Below are 25649 nucleotides of genomic sequence, written 5' to 3'. Positions count from 1 at the left end.
AGGTTCTTATGTATTGGAAATGCTGTTCACTACTCCAGTAAATAGGATGGACCTCAGATACGCTTAGCAACGGGAGAAAAAAACCTTCTCAGCTCATTGAACCGTTCGTCTCATCCTTTAGCCAAAAAGCTAACGTTATGCTAGCAAGATTAAAAGTTAATAACATTGTGTATGGTCGAAAAATAATAATATAAATATAATTTCACAGCATGTTAAAAAATTTCACGCACAAATGACCAGCCGGCTGCAGCCTGAAGGAGTGGTTGAATAGCGAACAGGATGTGGAGTATCGCTTGATACAGCGCGTTCAGAAAGACAGTGTAGCAGCTGTAGTGGGAAGTAAACGCGCATAAAGTCAATTTACCCAGCTTTTTAAAAATCAAACAGAGTTACTGACCTATTTATAAGTTGCCCATTACCTGTTATGGGCAGTTCAGCCAGCGGACACTTGTTACCCACTTTTTAATTTACTGCAGCCTTGAGTGTAGGCTACTTGTCACAGCTTGTGTGTTACGAGCTCCACCTGGTGGTGTTCAGAGGATGATGCACTGAGGGACTACATTTCATGTTGTAAATAAGATATTCAGATTTCCCTTTTTTATTTTTTTTATTTTATTTCAAGCACTGAGGTGTCAGCCAGCTGATGCCGATGCAGCGCATTTTAGACACAGGATGAACTGCATTAATTTAGTAACAGTAACAGTAAACAGGCAGTTTCACTGGAACTATGTGAGGAGTTCTAGTGGTGTCCCTATCACAAAACGTAATTCACACCTTCCAGCCAATCAGAATTGAGTATTCACCCAGACCATGGTATAAATCACATTATATATGGCATGTGTCCACCACCTCATGCCTACCACAACAGTAGAAACGAGAGTGGCACTCAGTAAAGTGCATACCTCCACCAAGGCCCAACTACCCTTTAATTCAACCAAGCCTTATCCAATATCAAACGCAGTAGCCCTGTATCACTCGAAATTTTAAACAACCCATTACTGCTGAACCAGAGGTTAAGCCCATCAGGTGTTTATGGCGCACGCAATTTTCGGCTTTTGGGTGCACGTACACTTTTGTACACATATGTTTTATAAATGACACCAAAACATTGCATAGGATACATTCATACCAAAAGCCGAAAATGGCGTACGCAAAAAAATATTCAGATTTATAAAACCTGGCGTATGCCCAACAATGTGCAATTTCTTTTTATAAATCCCAAATCAACCGGGAAAGTTGCGCACATAGATCCACCTCATGTACCGCCCTCTCCACACTCAGATTCAACCATAAATGGTTAATGCAATGCAAAGTGACTCATGAATGTTAATGTCTGGAAATGAACCGCTGATCGATGGTTCTTAGTGAATCATGGCCACAACCGAGAGAAAAATAGCTACACATTTCTGGCACAGAGAACGAGGTGTTGGTTGGTGAGGCGGTGGTTACAAAGCACATATTGTATACGTTCATTCATTACCTCCTCTAGTAGTACCAGGACAGTGACAGTCCATGCAGCATTACGCATGAGTGGCAACGCAGTATTTATGTGTGCAGAGATCAGACTGACTGTGTGTGTGTGTGTGTGTGTGTGTGTGTGTGTGTGTGTGTGTGTGTGTGTGTGTGTGTGCCAACCACGGCTCTGTCTCCAGTGCGCTCCGTGTGGCGCACAGTGTGCACCTGACAGCACAGTCGATGGTTCACTGCAGCGATTGTACATACAACTACACAACTAGGCTCTATGAAAACTAAAATCGTACTTATGTTATATGTATATCTGATGTTATCTTGGATTTCTAAAACCGATGATGATAATTTCGTGATCAAACAGTCCTTCTCTCTCCGCTGTGCTCCGGGGGAATGTGATGGGGAGACAGCGCTGAGGAAATATGACTTCAGATTTGAGTTGGCTGATATCTTCTACATTTAAAAGTTGTTTATGGAATAGTTATACTTCACTACATGCGCAAGTACAAATGACACTGCTGGTTTATGATAACGTTTGAAATCAATTGTGAGATGTATTATTATGCACAGAATAATGCCTTTCACGTTTAATTTATACAATCTGCTTCAACACACCACCTCACCGTTTGCGGCACCCCTTCCCCTTGCCTCCAAAATGTTCATGCGCATGAGTCAGAGTTTGCTTACAGGTATGCACATTCTCCCGTCGAGTTTGTTTTTATAGATCACAACTTTTGCGTGGGAAGTGGCATACACCTCTTTCAGGTCTCATTTTGTGCGTAGGCAAGCTTTGTAAATGAGACCCCTGATTTGTAACAGCCAACCACTAACACAACAGAACAACACAGATGGAATCATAATCTCTGTTGTGTTGTGGAAGAAAAATCAGTTGATAAAAATACAAACAATGCAAAAGTCGAGCTGAAATGAAAAAGGTCTTTCCATGCAAAAAACAGCAATTTCTTTGAATTTTTGTATCAAAATCCAGTCACGTCTTCATTCTGTAAAAAAAAAAATGTCATGTGTGGTCACATAAGCTTGAATCAGGCAAGTATCAACCAATAATTCCATCCACTCATCAATCAATCTTTTGTGTTGATGTGTGTTTCTGGGGCCAGGCCTCACTGATTACTGTACAAAAACACAAATGTTTAACTTTATTCACTAATTTGGGTGAAACTGGATCACATTTTATGGAGACAATGTTTTCTTTCTGCTCTGCGTGAACCTTGTGTGATATACAGAGTTTCCTGATAAACAGATCCTTGTTGCTAAAGTAACAGTGACTAACTGTCCTGGGTGTCAAGTGAACATGGCCGAAACCAACTTTGGTCAGTTTGACATCAGGGAATCAAGTACTGAGGTTGTTTTACAGAGTTTTGCTACTGCTAGACAGTAAAGCCCAACTCTTAAACGGGCCTATTGCTGACATAACAGTATCTACATCACAGGAAAGTTGGAAATAGCAATAAATACACTTAAAAGAGATAAATAACGAAACGATTAACAATAACTACAATGTCTACTCAACCATCATAGAAGCACACATATCAAGAAGAAATAACTAAATATAGCATCTCAACAATATCAGAGAGGCATGATGCGCCGTTCATGAAACACTCCCAGTGTGATGTGAAGCCGTGTTGACGACTGAACAAAACAGCCTTGCACACGCCAGGTAACAGAGATGTGCCTGTCACTACCATGGGCATATCAAGAAACTGGGATACAATGTGAAAGCTGCTTGGTGGTGGTTGTAGCCAAAAAAGCTCAACTTCCTGGATGTGAAAATACCTGGATCTTCAGTGTTGTGTGGCCCACAGACCGTGCACACTATAGACTTCCACCAACCAAACCAGCTAACTTCCTGTTGAGCCTCCAAGCTAACTTCAATGAGGATAAAAAAATGTAATAGTGCAGCTAGACTTTCCAAATTTTCAGTCCTCCATTTTACAGCTGCTTCTGTCACAATGTAAGCTTATGGAAAAAAGTTTTGTTGGGCCATAGTGCGTCACGTGACAATGAAATTACACTGTTTTGCCACTCCCGGGGGCCTGGTCACTCCACTCCACATCGAGGGAAATATTGTACTTTTTGCTCCACTGCATTTATTATTTCACAGCTATAGTTACTAGGTATTTTACCAATCAATATTTTATATGTACAATATATGATCAGTTAAAATTAACTCTACATTTTTCAAAATTGGTGCACAATCCACATAGAAAAGATCTGTTTTCATTTCAGCTCAAAGTTCAGTATATTGGCTGCCATATTGGCAACCAGTGTTTTTTTCCCCTCTTAAATAGGTATTGTCTCAAAAATCCTATATCAGTTATCGCTTGCTCGTTTAGCCATGCAGATAACGTTAGCGGTCCTACTAGCTGACTAACGTTAGGCCCCTGGTTGCCAGGAGCCAAATCCGGCAAGAAAACCCCTTGGTAATGTATTCATTGTCATCAAATTGCCAGCCATCAATCTTGGATGATGCCGCGTGTGGCCATGTTTGGCCAGGCCTCTTCTCACCTATCAGCCATGTTCACTGGGAGCTCATGGTGGGGCAGAATCAGCTACTTAAACATGAGGCTGCATGGTGGTTGGCATTATTTAAATTTGTTACCGCTATAGGGTACTATACATGTCAATCGATATCTTTGAAAAGTCCCTCCCTACCTGACCGTTTTTACACGAAAAGTAAATATGATATATAATATAAGCAAAAAACTGTTTCACTGTGAATGAAGAAAGATCTGGATCCATCCCTTTATCTGGATCTGCACTTAAAGTTAATGAGGTCCATTCTGGGCAGAGACCCATCGTCCATCCAAGTTTCAGGAAATCCATTCAGTAGTTTTTGTGTAATCGTGCTGACAAATCAAGCAACCAACAATCAGACATGTGTGAAAACACAACCTCCGTGGCTTAGGTAATTAAAACAGCATGACGATAATTCTTTCTTGTGAGTCCAAATTAAGAGGCTATAAATGCAGTCAAATGTAACACTGCATTTCCAGTCAACAATGTTATTGTGACTCAGTCAGTAGACTAGAAAGAAACAAAACCAAAAGTAACTGAGCTGCTAAACATCACAAGGTAAAACTTGCACTTTTCATTTAATTTATTCTTCTTACTAGAAGTTGAATTGTTCTTATCATATAGGCTGTGTCGAGTGTTGCAGACATAATTAGAATGTGATCTGCTTCACTTACACGTGAGTTTATCACTCTAACGGACCTTTCCAGGTCAGCCCATAAAACCTCAAGGATTAGTCATGCCATCATCAGGAAAAAGTGACAAAGAGTTAAGTTTACAGTATGAAAACTGGACATTAAATTACACACGACTAGAAAATGACAGAGGACGATACAAATCCAAGGATTATAAACAGAGCAACGATGCAGTCCTGGTGACATCAAACAACCATTAAAAAACAATACAATGAATACCAACATCAATAAAATTGCTCCAAGCCAAACAGTTAAAAGTATAAATCATAAAAATTACATACAACTTATTGTGATAGTTTAAACTTTAATATGCAATTATAACTATTCCAATTCCTGGTGCCACAGAATCTAAAGGACCTGTTGCCCACCTTGGTATTAAACCTCACCAAGCACAAGTCAACAACACAAGATTGTTGGTGTGAATTTCCCCAACACTATGAAGGCGGTCTTTGAAATAGAGTTTTCTTATGTATGTAAATATTATGTATCACACTGACTTAAATATATATATTATTGTATGGCTTTAACATACAAAATTACCCGAAATGGTGGGATTTCTATTTCTTTATTAATGAATCAAGCATCTCTAATCAAAAACCTAGTTCTGTCATTCACTTTCTCCAAGGTATTTAATGCCATGCTCTCACACCTCAAACTACTGTCCAATACCCCTTTCACACTGGACACTAACCCACTAACGTCTGGCTTTTGTCTTTGATGTGTACACCAAAATTAGCATGTATATGCAGGTTTTTTTTAAACGCAGGTAAACCTGCTAAAAATAGGTGATTGACTAATTTTTCATTACCAGTGGACGGTTTGCTTATTTTGTTGTGTAGCATGTTCTTCATCACAAATGCCCTGGAAAAAACAGGGAACGGTAGAAAGCAGCCGATCATACACCTCCCAACCTCATCAGACTACACCCAGGAGACGTTAACCTTGTTTTAAAAAGTCTTAAAGCTGGGGCTGGCAAGACTGTTGAAACCAGCAAATACAAGCAAAAACCCATCACTCGATCGTTGGGTCAGAGGCTGTGTGCTTGGTTCTACTGCGTTAGCTGCTGAAGAGCAGGCTCCATGGCTGTGTAACTCCTAACCCTAACCCACATTATCATCACTAACCATACTACCTCGTGTCTCACACTGACATGGTAGAAAATAACCTAACATTATCATAATGAACATAAACAACTAACGTGGCTATTATTAGTACTCACTGCTGTTAGTATTGGAATGTTTTGGCTGCAATTTTTCTGCCATTCCATTGCCACTAGCTCACTAATAGCAGTATACCTGTCTAGCTCAGGTAGCGAGTCACTGACAATGTTACAGTGGTTACTTTTTAATCTTTTCTTCAGTCGTTCTTTCAAACTCAGCACTGACTGATCCAGGTGACTGTTTTGATTCAAGTACAAATATTTCTGAAAAGACGAGCTGGACCTTAGTGAACTTGTGATGATCTTTACGTTATATTGTTTTCATACTCTTCAAAGCCCAAATAGCTGATTAAGCACATACATAATACAAATACATTTTTAGCACAAGAAAATCTTAAAAGTTTTACACACATAAAATCTAAATATATTTAAATGTATGTAAATGTATGTATAACAAAATTATTACTCTTAAGTAGGTAACATTAACTTAATTTCAACCAGATGAAACAGTAAAATGCAACTTAATGCAATAATATAGAACCCAATATTATTTTGCCATTCTGTTACCTAATGAGTTGTTTTACTTTTGATTCTTTGAAAAACCACACTAGTGGCATATCACTTCCTTCAGTGGAGCTCTGCTGCTGATTTTGTATGTAGAACCTGGTATGAGAATATCAGTGCATGTCAGTGTTAGCATAGCCTGAGGCTGCCAGGCCCTCTGTATTCTTGTGTTACATACTGCTCCCTATTACACTTTTGTACGGGGACATTCCCCACTGACTTCCTCATTGAGTGAATGTAACCTTCAGTGAGCTCTGATTGAATGTGGACTCACCCAGTGACTCAAAGATAAAGGCAGCTGGAGGTGAGTTCTGTTGTGGAGTCTGCCAGTCTGTGATCAGTCACACAGGAAACTAGAGAAGGTCAGGGTGTAGACTGGGAGGCTAAGTCTGACAGTTGTATGGTGCAACTTTACTCATGTACATGGAGCATTGATCTCACTGTTGGAGCTGGTGGGTAAAAGAATGAATGTAAAACTGCTTAACAATACAAAAGATAAATTGCAGCAAAAAGTTAAAGAGCACAGTGGAATGGGGAACTTAAACATGGAATTTGATTATTATAAAGCCCAAAATACGGCTTATTGCTCAACTTTGCCTGTTTTGACTTTGGGTTGTCATCATGGCAAAATGGGGTCCTCATGACACCTTTTGTCTGTGAACAGATTTTTGTCGGCGTGATAGTGTCAGAACCATGCAAGATACAGTCATGAAACCTTACAGGTGTGTAGTTAAAATCAAAATGATCGAGGAACACAATACCTACTTCCTTTAGAGAAGCATTTTCACTCCTACCATAACATGATTTTTTTTTATAAAAGTTATTCAATTTAAGAAAAGTTTATTTAAAAACCAATGAGTCCTCTGAATTAAATGTCGCCATACTTTGTTTGCCCATACCCTCCAGAATGACACATAGAAGAGTCTTCTGATCTGATGCCTCAGCTGGCTGGACAACTTTGTTCGTCTGTGCCTTCCAAAATACTTACAAATCACAGCTGAAAAATACATCTGTTTCATGATGTGCCGACACTAAAGTAAGGGTTTGGAAACACCTTCGTTTGAGTGAAAGCAACCAATTAGGCAAGGTTAGGGGACCTTTGTTGTCAAGGTTACAATAATCAAGACTTTGCTGAACATTGAAGATGAACATTGTCATGGTTTTAAACAAGAAATGTCTACTTGATCATCCCATCACAACAAGCAAAATATTGCCATTGCTGCTAAAGACTCCAATGTGGGGCAGCATCAGAATTTCGGTTCAAACCCTGTGTACATGAATTTAAAAAAATAAAAATCATGTAAATTGATTTAGCTTTTTCCTCAAAGTGTTCCTCACCTCTGTCATGGAGGTAATGTTTTCACTTGTGTACATTTGTTGGTTGGTTTTTCAGCAGATTAATCAAAAACTGGAGAACATGTTTCCACAAAACTTCGATAGAGGATGGGTCTTGGCCATGAATAGACCCCAAAAAGCTTTGGTGCAGATTTGGGTAAAGGAATGGATCCAAGAATTTTTTTTCTCACTGTCTTTAACATTACAACATTTTTGTTACTTTCTCAGGGAATAATGTATGGATCTTGAACAAAATCAGGCATATTTAGGTGGCCGGTATCCATGATTGATTACAAAATGGGACTGTTGGGTCTTGGTGGAGGTATATGCTGTACTGAGTGCCATTCTAGTTCCAAATGGGTTGGTTTGTTCATGATTAACAAATAAATCAATGTTGGAAGTGCCCAAGTAAACAATTGTGATGGTGCTGTTTCTGGTTTTTTTACAGATGAAAGCTTCATGTGTTTAACCAAACACGAGCCTGTTGGCGTATGTGGAGCCATCATTCCAGTAAGTCCAGAGGGGATCTGGTTTGAATTAACGAGCAATAATGTTGCACGGAATAAGAATTCTTATTACTGTTCGTACTACTTTGGCATGGTGTGAAAATTAAACACACACATACACACTGGGGTGCTGAAACAAAATAAAACAACACATAACACTGTTGTTTATATACTGTTACTGTGTGTGTGTGTGTGTGTGTTTAAAATGTACTTCATGATGTGTGACCATTCTCCTGTAACACAGTCTGTTCTTAATAAGTATGAAAAAAAATCAGAACATTACGCAATAACTTTTTTATACCTTGAGGAGTCCAACACACTAATGTGATGTGTATGTACTGTGGTAAGACTCTGCTGTAGTCTGGCTTACTGTATATCTACATATGGTTAATAGTCCTCACACGAGTATTGAGTATGGCCTCAGAGTTGAGAGTCTGAAAATATAGATATAAGTTTTATCTCTATAGCTCAGTACAGAAGGTAGGTCAAAGCCCTCAGGAGCAGAGCTGGACTGTGACAATTATACCACAGTCCAAGGTCACATGACTCACTGGGAGCCAGAAAAACAGCTATTAACGTCTGAAGAAATATTTCTGATCATGAAATATGTTCCATATAAGGGCTGTCACTTTTTCCAAAAATCAAGGTAATAAAAAATGAAGGTCAAACTAATTTGCAATGACACGCAATTTGAGAGAATTTCATAGCAAGACAACACAATGTTAACTTTAGCTTAATTTACTGATAGGTCAGTAGGGCAAACAATAGGTCAAGATGACAGTGAAGTTTGAGTGTGCCCTCTGCTGGATCACAAGGCAAACTACAACAAACCTGCCTTAGTGCCCTCCCCCCTGAGAGAAGCAGCACGTAGGGCCGACAGGGAAGTAGAGCATTGTATTGCTAAATGACTCTGACAGCAAGACATATTTTAGCCATCTCAAAGAAAGGCCCACCTAAAAATCTATATATCCGTTTCAGTGTACGCTATATTTTTAACATTTTGGGTGTTTTACATTGCCTTCAGACAGCCGCGTAATACAGTGTGGGGCAGGCACAGCTGTGTTTGTCCGTAGAAATACGGACATTGTTCAGTTGAGGGAATCTAGTCCACAAGGAAAGGGCTGTTTGACAGTTTGGCTCTCATTTTGTATGTGTGTTTTGTGTGTTTTCAAGGCTTTTGTGGTGTCTTTTGCCTTTTTCCAGTGTTCTGTTTTTCATCCTGTTTTCTTGTGCTCCTCGCCAGTCTAATTTTCCCTCCACACCTGCACAGCATCTCCTTTACTGGCCCTCCCTCTCCCCAGTGTCTTTGCAGCCTATCAGCCCCTTCCCTGTTTCTAGGTTTTTTCCATTCGTTACCCTCACCTGTGTTTCTCTGCCTCACTCCACTTGCACCTCATCTCCTCATTTATTTAGTTTGTATTTAACTCCAGTCATTCTCGAGTCATCCTGTTGTGTTCCTGTGATCCTGCTGTTCGGTTTCCCTGATGTTTTTTCATGTTTGCCTGTTCCTTATATTGCCATGATCCTTACTATAACCTCATCCCTGCCTGCCATCTTATGCATTTGGGTCCTAATTCCCTGCTACAGCGTGACAAACTTGAAATATGGCCCGATGTCCCCCCAAAATTTTCACTATCCTCTGACTTCTCAGTTGCTGATCAATCAGGAAGCAGCAAAATTATATCAGTTTGTCCCTATGTTTATTGGACTTGCAACCTAGAACACAGCAGTACCACATTTGAGCTTCCCACCCTGACATTATTGACCTTGTTTGCAATTTAAGCTGTCCTTTTCTACTGTAGTGTCTTAGTGGAAAATGCTTTTTGGGTCACAGGGAATTTCTATGTCTCTGTACCAACACCGTACTGTAGTTCTCCACTGGGACAAACCGGCAGCAGGGCTAACTTATAGAACCATATCCACCTCTATTAATTGATTCGTATAAGGGACAAACAGAGATAAAATAGCTATCAACCTTCTTATCTGACTCTGCACTGACTGTAACGACCTAACAGTGTTCCTTTTAATGACGGAAAGCCCTTCAGCAGGTTACAGTCTTTAATGGTTCTATCATTTATAGTACAATGCTAACTTTCTTGGAGCTAGGCTTGATTGGAACCACTGAAGACTGTGCTTAATTTTCTAAGAAAGCACAGACCATGAACATGTAGTGCTAGTGAAGCAACTGTACTCAATTGAAAAGCAGTGTGTGGGTGTGAGGATAGAATGAACCTGTGGTAAGTGCACTAGAAACCATATCTTAATCTTTGCTGTCCCTAAACAAGACCTCCTCTCTGCTAATCCCTTTAGGGCTATTCTTAGAGGAACACACAGCTCCAATGCTGTGCTGCTTGTATTTACTTTCACACATTGGACTATATGTATTTTTTTTTCTTTTGATAATAACTTCATCAAATTCAGGGTGGGGCAATGTTTGGTGTTTCACCGTATTGTGTTTTTTTGTCGTAGCTCCAGGCAGAAACATGAGTATAATTTCAACATCAAGACAAAATATGGCCATTCAGTTTTTATCTTGAGCCTATAACCTCTAATGTTGCTTTGGCAACAAAGGAACAAAACAGCTGTTGTTTAACATAGGCGATGATATCAAAAAATGAAATTTATACTGAAGGACGTGTAATTACTGAAAGTACTGCTGGCACACACACAACATGAGTCATTGTAAGAGGCAAACAGGATACCTTTCTTTCAGCTTGTGATCCCAAGATCCCTTAATGGTGCTGTGTGTTTCCAAAGTGTTGTAAAAGTTAACAATGCCTAAATAATAAGCATGCAGCACTCACATGTATTGCTGTCTTATTTGGGTTTGAGTGCCCAATTATTCGTCCATTGGTTTCCAACATGGAAACGAGCAACTGGAAAATAAATTAGCTGTTTTTCAAAATGTGTTTGCTTTGAATAATCTCCAGTTGAGATGATTTACAGCTCCGTTTATGTTCTTATATATTAGGGCCAGATCCAGAACAGCATCCAAGTGATGAAGCAAAGTACTGATGCCTGGAGTTTGTGCCTCTGACATGATTGATGTTATTTCCATTTGAGACTGTTGCAGTGATAATTAGAACTAAGTCATGGAAATAAACTAATGTTCTCAAAAAAACCCAAAACTTAAACACAGGTCATTTTACATACTCCTATTCCAAAAATGACGGATTGCTCCTTAAAATATAAATAAACAGAATGTGATCATTTTCTAATCCTCTTTGACGATACACTTTCATAAGCAGTACAAAGACAACATATTGTAAATATGTGTTTATTCTGAATTTATTGGCAGCAACAAGTTGCAAACAAGTTGGGGCAGGGGCAACAAAAGACTTGAAAAGCTGTGGAATGCTCCAAAAACCCCTATTCCACAGGTAAACAGATTAATTGATAACAGGTGGTATTGTTATGATTTGTAGATGGTTTGTAAGTCAGACCCAAAAGCGGACACCAAGACAGGGAAAAGGTTGAAAGGAATTTATTAGGTAGCTCAGGTAGTGGCCAGTTGAGGGAAGCTCAGGTTCAGGCTCAGGCTCAGGCTGGTTGCTCAGCAGGCGGATTAGCTGGGGCTCACGATCGTGCAGGCTGAGGCTTAGGTGGAGGCACAGGTGAGTCAGACTCAGAGAATCCACAGTAGAATTAAGGCAGGTGGCAGAGGTGCAAGAGGCTGGGCAGCAGGATGGCTGTGGAGCTAGAACACAGACTTTGCACATGCTCTGGTGAAGGCGAAGAGAGAACAAAATTAGTCTCATAGGAGCACAAGAATACACAGGAACAAAGAGTCACAAATAGTAGTACAAGCAGTTTTAGCCATATACCACAAGGACGAGTGGAAACAATCAGGCAGTGAGTGGAGAGAAGACCAGAGTATTTGAGCTGGCACTGATGATCAGATGAGCTGCAGGTCCGTGAGAGGCAGGAGCTCCAGCCATCCAGGAAAGCCATTCCCAGACTTCATGACAGCTATCTTATCAGTGTCTCGGTAGTAGTGGCAGTAGGCTAGGTAAGGTACCTTGACATCCTTCTTTAAATGTTTGTAGGCCAAACTGGACATGTAGTCCCTTCAGTGCGTTCTGGGTATGCCCAGCAACTCCTCCCACTTGGACATGCCTAGAAAACGTGTAAAGGAAGGCACCCAGGAGGAGTACTTATCAGAAACCCAAATCACCTAAAGTGGTTTCTGTCAATGTGAGGCCCTGTTCAGACCTGGTATTCTCACCCCTCTTAAGTGGACAGCTCTACCCAAGATGCTTTGAGGACACATTTGAGATCCGATTACTCAGACCACATTCAGAGGTGGTCTGGGTGTGACCACTTTCTTATAGCAGTGTGTATGCACATGTGTCCTTGGCCACATTGACGACTGCCTACTCAACTGATGTCATAGAAGTAGTCAAAGAAACAAGCCGAACTGATTGCAAACTGTCTGATTTCATGTGATTCACTATAATGCAAATTATGTGTTTTGCCTCTCTTAAACTGCCAACGTTAACAGCAGACGCTTGTGAACACACTATTGCAACTAATCATTGAATTAGTGACAGCAATATACCCAGACTCAGATGCGGCGAGGGGTGAAATTTCGCTGTGGCTCTGATGCGCCTCCGCATCCGCATCAGTATCAGAGGTAGTACCAGAGGTAGTATCAGAGGTAGTATAAGAGGGAGTATCAGAGGTAGTGTCAGAGGTAGTATCAGAGGGAGTATCAGAGGTAGTGTCAGAGGTAGTATGAGAGTTAGTATGAGAGGGAGTATCAGAGGTAGTATGAGAGGGAGTATCAGAGGGAGTATCAGAGGTAGTGTCAGAGGGAGTATCAGAGGGAGTATCAGAGGTAGTATGAGAGGGAGTATCAGCGGTAGTATCAGAGGTAGTATGAATGGTAGTATCAGAGGTAGTATCAGAGGGAGTATCAGAGGTAGTATGAGAGGTAGTATCAGAGGGAGTATCAGAGGAAGTATCAGAAGGAGTATCAGAGGTAGTATGAGAGGGAGTATCAGAGGGAGTATCAGAGGTAGTATCAGATTGAGTATCAGAGGTAGTATCAGAGGGAGTATCAGAGGGAGTATCAGAGGTAGTATCAGAGGCGCAGCAGCGGCAAGCCGTACCTGTGTTAATGGATAAGCTGGCGGTGCGGAGGGGGTGTGTCGATCTGATGGCGGTCACAGTCTGATAACTAAACAGATCCTTCACTCAACAAAATAAAGAGAAATGTTCCACAAAGCAACGTTACAGGACCAAACAACAATAACGTAGTAACTGGTAGTGTCTTTGGCAACTTATATGAGGAAAAAAATACCGCAGTTATTTGTGGAGAAGTGTCTTATTCTGTCTGTCCTCCTGTCTGTCATCCTGTCTGTCCTCTTGTCTGTCCTCCTGTCTGTCATCCTGTCTGTCCTACCGACTCTTCGTCACATTTCTGCCCGAAAAAACAGCGTCTGTCCCTGGCAAAAAACTTTAACTCACCACGTGTTTGTCTCCTTCACTATTGTGTTGTTGTAGTTACTTTTGTCACAGTGACAGTCAGCCCTCCTGACTGAGACTTCAGTGAACTTTCCCCCAGAAAACAGCCTCCCTCCCCGTGAGTGACAGAGTCAGACAGCGTCCTGTTTACTGATGGCCATTATGTAATTATATAATTTAGAGTGAAAAACTTTCCAGGATGTTTGGTGGGTCAGGATCTCAATCACAACACATTATAACCGCATCTATGTGATTATAAACAGTCAGTGGGTACATGTTTAGATTAACAGGAGGACACCGGGGGAAATACGCTGAACAAAACACATAGACATCATCATCATGACGTGTACCGTCACGCCTCTTTTGAAAGGTATACATGAAGTTTTTTCTTTCTTTGTGTAAGAAACATCTGCATTGCATCTGTTTCTTCCAGTAATGTATGTGGTTATTTGCATGTAGAGTGAGGAAGTGAGATCTGATCACAAGTAGTCAATCGAAACACATGTCCAGAGACCTGTTAAGGACAGGTTTGAATTGATGGACTTAATTTCAGAGCTGTCCACTTGTGATCAGTTCACTCAGGATGGATGCTAATTCCAGGATTGAACAGAGCCTGAGGGAGCAGATGATCTACTCCAAGCTCCTTCCAGATGTACAAACTCCTCACCCTGTCCTGAAGGGTGACCCCCACCACCCTGCAAACAAATTGTTTGTGACAGTGTGCTTTAACAGACTTGTAGTGCCATTACCTATGAAAAGCAGTCAACTAACATGTGTTCTTTTGTCTATAGTGGAACTTTCCTCTGCTGATGTTCATGTGGAAGATAGCACCGGCCCTGAGCTGTGGAAACACTGTGGTCATCAAGCCAGCTGAGCAGACCCCCCTCACAGCCCTCCATGTTGGATCGCTCATCAAAGAGGTCTGATGTTGGGCTCAACATGTACAGTGGGATTGATCCAAGCTGTGGACTGAGAGTGGTTTTGTCTTTAAACCTCTGACAGTCGTCTTCTTGAACAGATGTGTTCTTATAGAAAATCCTACTTTTTATGTGATTGGACTGCTTATGTTTTGGTAGTTACTGTTCACAGCAGGGGAGACAATCTGGACCTGAATACTTCAACTGTTTCCAAAGTGTGGTTTCACTGTCACTGTACAGTAATCTTCTAAAAACTTCACAAGAATGGACTTTATATGCTAACATACACGCTTCAGAAGTAAATCAACAACATAACTTACACAAAAAGTATAAATTTTTTACTTCTGTCCGTTTATTTTAATCTGCGATTCATAGAGTGCAGCTTTTTCACACCTTAAGGTCGACAGGTGCGGAGGAGAAGACCGAAGGCCAACAAAATCAGGAAAACGACTCCCGCACACTGTCCACTTCACTTGCAATTAAGTTTATTGACAACAATGTTTCGGTTCTTAGACCTTCATCAGTTTATCTTACAACAAAATGGGAGAGGCTGTCTTACGTACGGTTGGGGACTCGCGTGGCCCAATCAGGCCACATCGCAGACAGACATCCCTCAAAATCTCTGGTGTGTTTGATGAGATTTTAAGGGATGTCTGCTGCAAGTGAAGTGGATTTTTTCTTGCAAAGCTTTACACAATAAAATAAAATGTAGCCTTCTTGTTTCTGAGGAGAAAAAATGTGTAGTTTAAGTTTACTCCAGGGTATCAGCAGCCCAATCTGTTAGTGCAAGAAAGTCACATAAAAAAGAATTAGGCCAATTATACACCTTTACCTCTTTTCAGCCTTTTGACAGATGTAATTTATTTCATTTTAATAAATGTTAATATGTTACAATATGTAGACAAAAAAAAACATGAGATTCAGTGACATGTCATTTAATTGTTATATAGACAGATGATAAAAACAATACTGAATTACTGTTGTCTCCATATATTTTTTTTTTTAGCTATTCCTTATATAACTGCTGATTCCCTATATCAACATGCACTCTGTGTTGCTATTTCAGGCGGGGTTCCCTCCTGGAGTTGTGAACATCGTTCCAGGGTTCGGTCCCACAGCAGGAGCAGCCATCGCCAACCACATGGACATCGACAAAGTGGCCTTTACTGGTTCTACAGAGGTACATTATTGTGTATGACAACCAGAGATAGAAGTGGGCCAGTACTCACCGGTACACAGTACTGTAACTTCTCATAAGCTACCGATACTTTTTTATGCCCTCTCCATATGAGATTTTCTGGGTGATTAATAATGGCCCTAAATAAACTGCATTACAGCCGACATGTGAGTAATGACAACACAGCTCTCCTGCATAACCATCATTTTGACAAACTAATGAAAGTTAAATACTCTGGAAGGCATTGGAGTGGTGCAGTGCTGCTTTTAACAAGATCAATCCTTTTCTATACGTTACACTCAGAGTCCTAATTTAGAGGTGGCTGGTGAATTCTAGGACTAAAGTAACAATTGAATTAAGTTCACAATTAACTGCAATTCTTCCTCATTGAGGAGCTGTGTAGCAGAGTGTGAAGCCACGGGACACGGTCATGGTAACACTTATTGACTTTTTGCTTCCTTACAGAATGTTTTATTTGTACACCCCCTGCCGTTTCGGAGAAATACTGCCATGGGTGGTGCAGTGAGCATTAACCTTTCTCTTCACACGCCATTCACAGAGACCCACAACACAGTACCTTGCGCGAGCATAAACAATGAACAATTATCATTATTCACCCAAGATTTTTTTTTAATTTAATCCGCAGAACTCTGTTTTCCAAAGACTGTTTCGATTCTTTAACATAACGGTTTCATCAGCATTAAAAAGAGATTCCAATCAGCAAATCATCGGCTTTACACTCACATCTCTCTGTTTCTCAGTATATGGCCCGGTATATGGTAAAGAGTTTTTTTTGGTATAATTACCCCATGACGGAGTCAGATATTGCTGTTTACTGTCATGTGTGCAGGTGGGCCAGCTGATCAAAGAAGCTGCAGCCAAAAGCAATCTGAAGAGAGTGACTCTGGAGCTGGGAGGGAAGAACCCCTGCATTGTGTTTGCTGACTGTGACTGTAAGTGAACATCCTCTCTGTCTCTTTCCCTTATATTGAATAATGACATGCAGCATCAAAATGTTGGATTTTGATTATTTCAGGATGCACTGGAGTCACAATATTACCTAGTATATTGCTATCTCACACCTTTGCAGCCCCAGGTAATAATGAGAGGCAGATTTGACCTCATGAAAGTCTACTAAATTAGTTAACTCTAAAATAAAACTCTTAAATGCTTTGCTCAGAAATCCTGTGGAATTAAGCCTGCAAGTCTCATCTTTCACCTGTGTAACTAACCTTTCTTGTGTCTTTCCTGTCATGTCACAACTGTAAGATCTCACAGACACACTGTCAAAAAAATACTATTGCTTAGTGGTTTAATGCACGGCTGCAGAGAACCCTGCCTGGCTTCAGCTACTTTTCTGCTGACTGTGCACTAGAGCAAACTGTACCAGACTAAACTGGAAATACAGCCACTACTGAACCATTCATGTGTAATATGTTGATATAATTCCATTTGACTGATGGTATTTGTGTTTGCTGGACTGAACACTCCAATGTCATATCCTTCAAACAGTACCTGTTAAAAGCCAGTAAACAGCAATTACTCTCTTTGCAGACAACTCAAAACAAGCACTTTTTTGTATGAAATACATATGGAAGTAGTAGGCCCTGGTTAAGATTTAATGATATGAATAATTAGGGATGGTTATGGTTAAGACAACTATGACCAACTAGAAGTCGTGACTGTAGGAATGACAAAGGAGCCAAAAAGTTGGCACATCAAACATGTAAATTATAGCCCATCATCAACTCCCCATCATCATCCCAGACGGATGATGCATAATGGAAAAGAGAAAGTGTAATTTTCTCCTGAAAAAGCAAAAGTTTCCAAAATGTTATTATTTTTCTTTATTTGGATCCCTGTTAGCCTCTACATAGTGGTCACTCATCTTCCTTCAGTGTGCATAACAATTTAAAATCACACATAACTAGTAAAACAAGAAAAGGCGAAAAAATCAGAAGATTTGTAAAATGACTCTGCATATGAAAGGATAGGCAATAGGAGCTTTCAATTAAAAAAACAACAACAAAATTGTCAAAAATACACAGTTAAGAAAAAAATTGAAAAGGTTCCAAAACGGATATAACCAATACCAATGTGTCCACAGTGCAGCTGGCTGTAGAGGAAACCCAGAAAGGAGCGTTTTATAACCAGGGTCAGTGTTGCACAGCTGCATCACGTGTCTTTGTGGAGGAAAGTATTCATGAAGAGTTTGTGCGTCGCAGCATAGAAAACGCCAAGAAGATTGTCATAGGAGACCCACTGGACCCCCGGACATCACACGGGCCACAGGTAGGAACACACTCAACATTCTAGAATACTTATAGACGATGAATGTTTAAACCTGCAGTAACTGCACTGTTTGCCAACCTGTAGGATTCCTTGGCCTGACAAATCTGCCAGAGTTTAGCTTTAAACCAGAGTTTTTTGTTGTTGTATGTGCAGAAGGTTATATAATATGATGATATACAATGTGAGTGTCAGTGAGTTCATCCAGGTCTGTAGATGCAGCCTTAGAAACACTTCACTGCAATCAAAGCAGGACAGGAATTCAAGCTTGGCTTGCCTTGTTGCTCAAAGTCTTTACCACGGGCATAGCTGATTTTAGTTTGTGCCTGTAAGACAGGAGATGATGAACCAGACAGTGGTCAGAGGTTCCCAGAGCTGCATTGGGCACAGAGCACTTAGTGTAATTTAATATTGTGTAGCAATGGTCCAGTGTGTTTTTTACACTGGTGGGACAATTTATGTGCTGTCTCTACTTCTGCTGTTCATGGATGAGGTTTGTCTGGATGGTTGCACTCTGTGGAAGTTATCTGATCAGCCAGGTGTTGTAAGGCCTCACCATCACAGGCATGAGGTGAGATGTGAACATAGGGTTAGGGTTAACCACATACTAGAATAAATAAGCAAAACTCTCTGTCAAAATCTCTGTAAAACTTTCTGGTTGATTGAAAGGTGGTAAAAAAGTTGGTGGTAAGACAAGTTTACGATCAGATTTTGAAATTTTGAAATGTTTCCTCCCTGGTGAATGCAATCAGAGCGGGAGAGCTGAAAACTGAACCAATAAACAGAAACCAGAAAGCAAAACACCAGGCACCATCTTGTTGAGGGCAGTACACCCACTTTAATTATATATATGTATATATATATATATATATATATATAGTCACTTAAGTATATACGTATATACATATATATGTGTATATATATATATATATATATATACACACACACATATATATATATGTGTGACTCAATATTACACATTCATTATTTTATATGAAGGGAAGTCCGCTCAAAAACACACCTACCAACACTCAAAGTTGACTAATTTGCATGTTGTATGATGTTTATTTAACACGTGAGTGACATTGGGCTAAAGACTGTGGTGCAGTCTGAATTTCTGCAGCGTCTGGTTTGATAAATATGTCTCCTTCCCTTGTCTACTTGTCTGCTTCAGATTGACCAACAGCAGTTTGACAAGATTATGGATCTGATAGAGAGTGGGAAGAAGGAGGGAGCCAAGCTGGAGTATGGTGGAACAGCTGTGGGCGAGAAGAGCCTCTTCATTCACCCCACCATCTTTTCTGGGGTCAAAGACCACATGCGCATCGCCAAGGAAGAGGTAACAGTTTGTTTCAGTTCATTGCAAACAGGCTGGCCTCACAGGATGCTTGTATAGTGCATGGTGGCTGCATTGCTGAGCTGCCGCTGCTCACTCGTCATTTGGGATCACATAGGCTGCGTTGCCGCTGCAGCACAGCTCCTGCCTTCCCTATCTGTTAACATGGAGTTTGACTTTGATAATCATCAATAAATATGATCACGTGATTTTCCTTTACCCCACTGACAGAGCGAGAAAGTGGGAGGGGAAACAGGGAGGGAGTGAGGGAGAGAAAGAATAAGAGAGTGCACAGGAAAAAAACTGCCCTTCACCTCTTGTGTGTATTCTCTTCATGTGTGTGACATATTCTTACAGACACAGACATTAAAACATTAAGGGCATTTAGCAGATGCTTTTTTCCAAAGCGACAAAACTGTAGTGAAACGCTGGTATGATGTTGATATGATTGTCTACAGGTCTTTTTTAGGTCTATTTTTGCAGAGAACCATGTGTGTTCCGTGGTACAAATAGGTGGGACTCCGACTCCAGATGAAACGATGCAGCAACCTCGCTGTTAGCATACATTCAGACCAAATCTGATGGTGGGGCAAAACGGCAGGTGTCACTCCAATGTGACTGTTTGGAACCCCCGCTGATCAGTTTACCGAAAGACGAAGCTACTATGTTGTTATGCTACTAGCATGCTGGTCCTACTGGTAATTGTTTGTCCTCATAAACGATCAAAAATTAACAGTAAACAACCAGGATGACAGGCAGATCATTACTGTGTTTTAAACTGGGACACAAGATGAAACCAAAGTGAAAGTGAAACCTAACGCTACACAGCCTATTGTGTTCCCTCTGTAGTAATTATCCATGCTAAAAAATATGGCCTGCAGGGGTGGGCAATACCACAAAATTTGGTTTCCATCCGATACCAAGTAATTCAAGGCCAATATCACGGATATACCGATACAAATACTTTTATTTTAAAAACAGTTTTTAGAGGCAAATAACAAGCACATGTATTTTATTAATGTAAATGAAAGTGCATACATACAAACGAGAATCAGAATCAGTATTCCTTTATTAGTCCCGTAAATGGGGAAATTTGTTCTCCATACAAAAAAGGTTATCATATATAATAATAATTATTATAATTATATATTTTAAAAGGTTACTATATTCAGCCATTTTCATATTTCAGGTTTGAGATATACACTACCGTTCAAAAGTTTGGGGTCACCCAGACAATTTAATGTTTTCCATGAAAACTCACACTTTTATTCATCAAATTAGTTGCAAAATGAATAGAAAATATGGTCAAGACATTGACGAGGTTAGAAATAATGATTTTCATTTGAAATAATAATTTTGTCCTTCAAATTTTGCTTTCGTCAAAGAATTCTCCATTTGCAGCAATTACAGCCTTGCAGACCTTTGGCATTCTAGCTGTCAATTTGTTGAGGTAATCAGAAGAAATTTCACCCCAGGCTTCCTGAAGCACCTCCCACAAGTTGGATTGGCTTGATGGGCAATGTACCATACGGTCAAGCTGCTCCCACAACAGCTCAATAGGGTTGAGATCTGGTGACTGCACTGGCCACTCCATCACAGACAGAATACCAGCTGACTGCTTCTTCCCTAAATAGTCCTTGCATAGTTTGGAGGTGTGCTTTGGGTCATTGTCCTGTTGTAGGAGGAAATTGGCTCCAATCAAGCACTGTCCACAGGGTATGGCATGGCATTGCAAAATGGAGTGATAGCCTTCCTTATTCAAAATCCATTTAACCTTGTACAAATCTCCCACTTTACCAGCACCAAAGCAGCCCCAGACCATCACACTACCTCCACCATGCTTGACAGATGGCGTCAGGCACTCCTCCAGCATCTTTTCACTTGTTCTGCATCTCACAAATGTTCTTCTGTGTGATCCAAACACCTCAAACTTAGTTGTGTCTGTCCATAACACTTTTCTTCCTGAATCTTCCTCTGTCCAATGTCTGTGTTTTTTTTGCCCATCTTAATCTTTTCCTTTTATTGGCCAGTCACAGATATGGCTTTTTCTTTGCCACTCTGCCTAGAAGGCCAGCATCCTAGAGTCGCCTCTCCACTGTGGACGTTGAGACTGTCGTTTTGCGGGTACCATTTAATGAAGCTGCCAGTTGAGGACCTGTGGGGTGTCTATTTCTCAAACTAGAGACTCTAATGTACTTGTCGAGTTGCCTAGTTTTGCACCGGGGCCTCCCACTTCTCTTTCTATTCTGGTTAGAGCCCGTTTGTGCTGTTCTCTGAAGGGAGTAGTATACACCATTGTAGGACATCTTCAGTTTCTTGGCAATTTCTCACATGGATTAGCCTTCATTTCTCAGAACAAGAATAGACTGTCAAGTTCCAGAAGAAAGTTCTCTTTTTCTGGCCATTTTCAGAGTATAATCGAACCCACAAATGCTGATGCTCCAGATACTCAACTAGCTCAAAGGAAGGCCAGTTTTATAGCTTCTCTAATCAGCACAACAGTTTTCAACTGTGCTAACATAATTGCACAAGGGTTTTCTAATCATCAATTAGCCTTTTAACACAATTAGCTAACACAATGTACCATTAGAACACAGGAGTGATGGTTGCTGGAAATGGGCCTCTGTACACCTATGTAGATATTCCATTAAACCAGCTAGAATAGTCATTTACCACATTAACAATGTCTACACTGTATTTCTGATTCATTTAATGTGATCTTCAGTGAAAAAAACAGTGCTTTTCTTTCAAAATTAAGGACATTTGCAAGTGACCCCAAACTTTTGAACTGTAGTGTATATATTTTTTTTCAGTTTCATTAAAATAATTCATTTAGGTAAGTTCCAATGGGCTCAATATATTATCTGGATGTGTGAACATAGTATGCTATATTTAAAAATAGCCAAATAGTTTGACTAAAACATTTATTTTGCTGTATATACCTGGATATTCCCTGCCCCTCTGAAAAGACTAACTCTAGAGGGAACTCTATCTCAGTGTTGGGGGTCTGGGTGCTGATGAGGTATTTCCCTCCTCCTCCTTCCCTCTCTACTGCAGTTCCATGTTCTCTTTCTCGTGTTTTTTTAATGTGTTGAAATAAGTTTATGGCGTTGCCATAGTAGTGAACAGCTTTACTACACACATCACAGCTTCATCTACAGCTGTGAAGTAGCTCCAAACAATGCTCCTCTTGCATTCAGCCATTACTGCATGTTGGATGAAACATAAATAAATGAGCACAACATAGAAAAATCTATGAAGGGAGTATGTAGTATTGGTAATATCGATATTTTTGGATCGATTCGCCCACCCCTAATACCCTGCTACTGACCTGCTCTACTCTGCTTATGATCTCCGGTCATGCCTCTACCACAGCATGCCTACAGTGATCGTCTGCATCCATGTGTTTTAAACTGGTGGACAATTTTAAACTTAGTGAATACGCACGACACATTACGTTGCACTCCACTGTGGCTTCAGTCATTGTCTGATCGGCAACTTATGTGACTTCTCCAAAAGTTGACTCCGTCTCAAATCTTTCACCGCAGCCGGCTGCTTTTTTTTTCGGACCCACCTACAGCCCGCACTGCCGAACGACCCTTATTAAAATGAATGGGATAACCTGTGTTTTTTCGCCCCAATGCCGGATCCAATGTGAATCCAGCCTTAGGCCCAACACAGACAAGGAGAGTGTAAGTAAAGTCTGACACCCTGTGGAACAGTGTGTAATTACACCACAGTCAGTGCAACAGGCTGCACAGTAAACAGGCGGAATTCTGAACTGTCCCCCTACCTACTGAAATCACAATAAATCTGGTCATATTGACAAGGCTAGTCCACCAGTTTTGTGAGCAAGCTCTGAACCTTCTGAACTACTTCTCCCAGATGCTTGATCTGTGCACAAAGATGATTGGTCTCCAATGTACTCTGTCGCCTGGGTTGTTCCAACCTGTAATCGCTCTGCCAGGTCTTAAGGTTGAGATCATAGTCCTGCAGCTTTAAGTCCTCATGAAGTCATTTTTCCACATCAGGTTCTCGTTCTCTGGTACAGCATGCAGTTGCCCCGCCTAATCACTAGAGGGAGGGGTGTGCTGGTCTTGGGAGATTATGTGTGGCTCTGAAATATGACAAAATAATGAAGAATGAAAAAACAATGAAAGCATTTGCTTTCACTATGAAAATGCTATACACATATATAAGATAGGCATTTGCCTGTCAATGCTACCACTGTCGCTTATACACATTGTAACAATCAGCATAGAAATAAGTCAAAAGGGTAGTGACATCAATTACCATGTGATACAGAGAGATAAGCTAAGTTAGCTACAACAATCCCAGCTCAATTGTCCACTATAGCACGAATAGTGATGTGCTCCTTTGATCATTCACATGTGGCTGCCCGTTGCCAGCAGTGCCTGTCTGTCTCAAATTGTGCTAATGCATGGCTGCTAGGAACTAAGGCTTTAACATGAGGAAGCATGAAAACATGGCTTCACAACTAACTTTATGCACAACTTCCTATCTAAACTAACTGCACACTCATAGCAGTCGACAGAAAACAAAACACAGAATCCACATTATTAACAAAGAGAAAGATAAAAAGTATTTCTCCCTCATTACCACATCGTTAACACACACCAGAACTTTTTGCACACAGCAAGCTACTCACAAACATTGGAAAACTTAGCAAGGCAGGTAGATTCACTATAGAACATTCATAACTTACGTTTTGGGTTACATGCACAACTTCAAGAAGTCCAGTGCAGGTGATGAGTGAGTGGGCAGATGCGCTGTCAATCGATATTTATCTTGATTATTCACATAAGTGTCCATAGTTAACTCACGATTAATCGCAAATTAATTGCTAATTTCTCATCTGTTCTAAATGTACCTTAAAGGGATATTTTTCAAGTTTTTAATACTCTTATCAACATGGGAGTGGACAAATATGCTTTATGCAAAGTATGTTTATTATTATTGCAACAATCCAAAACACTGACAAATACTGTCCAGAATGTTCTCCAGAATGACCTCAAAGGTACTGCATGCCCAAAAAATATGCTGAAAGTATAACATGGCAAACTCAACGCCAACAAGCAACAACAGATGGGCATACTGACCTGAATGTAACATTCCTGAGTAATACTAACACAATGTTAATCAGCCTGTAAGCTGTAGCCACCCATTTAGCTATCACTGTTGAAAGTTTGTAGCACGTAGCGTTGTCCAGGCGTCCATTGCAAACTATCCTGCTTGGTCTGCCTTTGGCGAGGGGGAGGAGGGCTCTCTGCATCAGCTGTGTGCTTGGCCGGCAAGTTGTATTTGAGACTCAACGTACTCCGGTGGTAACTCAGTTCACATTGTACAGAAGAGCACAGTCCTAGGAACAGCTAAGATACTGCGCAGAACCCTCAAGCTCCCATTTACTGTCAGAGATCTTGGATGTTGTTTCTGGAAACCTTTCTGTTGTATGTGTTCTATCTTGCTAATAACTTAAACGGATATAATAATGGAATAACATTTGTGAAAAAGCACATCTAGCCTATGCTTCAGATATTGAGCTGTACAGTTCTTTTAATATTTTTTCTCACATACTATTACTCATTATTCATGTTTTTTACTCTATATGAATGGTAGTCAGAGAGGACAGCAAGCAAAAGTATTTGATTGCACGGTGTGGCTCTACTCTCTACATGTGGCTGTGACTGATATCTTTCCTCTCTTAGATTTTTGGTCCGGTGCAGTGTATATTCAGCTTTAAGAGCCAGGAGAAGGCCGTAGAGAGAGCAAACACCTCACAATATGGCCTGGTGTCAGCAGTCTTTACCACAAGTATGGACAAAGCTCTGTCTGTGTCTGCAGCCCTTGAGACTGGCACTGTCTGGTAAGTCCCTGTCCACAGTCCTCACAGCAAAGAGGATTTGATTTATCTGTTTAATTAAATTAAGTTGGGCCGTTTAAAGGTTTTTGTATGTTCACTTGACAAATGAAAGAGCTGACAACAAACAGAATCAAAGCATTACTCTCCCTCTCTGTTAAGGATAAACTGCTATAATGCCCTTCATGCCCAGACTCCCTTTGGAGGGTATAAGATGTCAGGCAATGGACGAGAGCTGTAAGAACTATTACTGTTTCTTCATATTTCATATTCTCTGATTATTCTTGTTCACTTTGTATTCCCTAACCTGCGTCATGTGTTGTCTCTG

General features: G+C 40.5%; 1 protein-coding gene across 1 annotated transcript in view; it reads left to right on the top strand.

Annotated features, from left to right (window-relative positions):
- Positions 1–25649, top strand: part of aldh1a3 (aldehyde dehydrogenase 1 family, member A3) — a 32443-nt gene that overhangs the window by 5348 nt on the left and 1446 nt on the right. Inside the window, exons 5-12 of the mRNA XM_073464408.1 lie at positions 8201–8262; positions 14516–14644; positions 15708–15821; positions 16669–16771; positions 17926–18110; positions 19282–19446; positions 25170–25327; positions 25484–25558. Coding sequence (XP_073320509.1) covers positions 8201–8262; positions 14516–14644; positions 15708–15821; positions 16669–16771; positions 17926–18110; positions 19282–19446; positions 25170–25327; positions 25484–25558 — 991 coding nt within the window. The remainder of the gene's footprint in view (positions 1–8200; positions 8263–14515; positions 14645–15707; positions 15822–16668; positions 16772–17925; positions 18111–19281; positions 19447–25169; positions 25328–25483; positions 25559–25649) is intronic.

This window comes from Pagrus major, chromosome 4 (genome assembly GCF_040436345.1).
Source record: "Pagrus major chromosome 4, Pma_NU_1.0".
NCBI classification, from domain to species: Eukaryota; Metazoa; Chordata; class Actinopteri; order Spariformes; family Sparidae; genus Pagrus; species Pagrus major.
The sequence above is the reverse complement of the archived record's forward strand: the minus strand, read 5'-3'. Positions and strand labels throughout refer to the sequence as shown.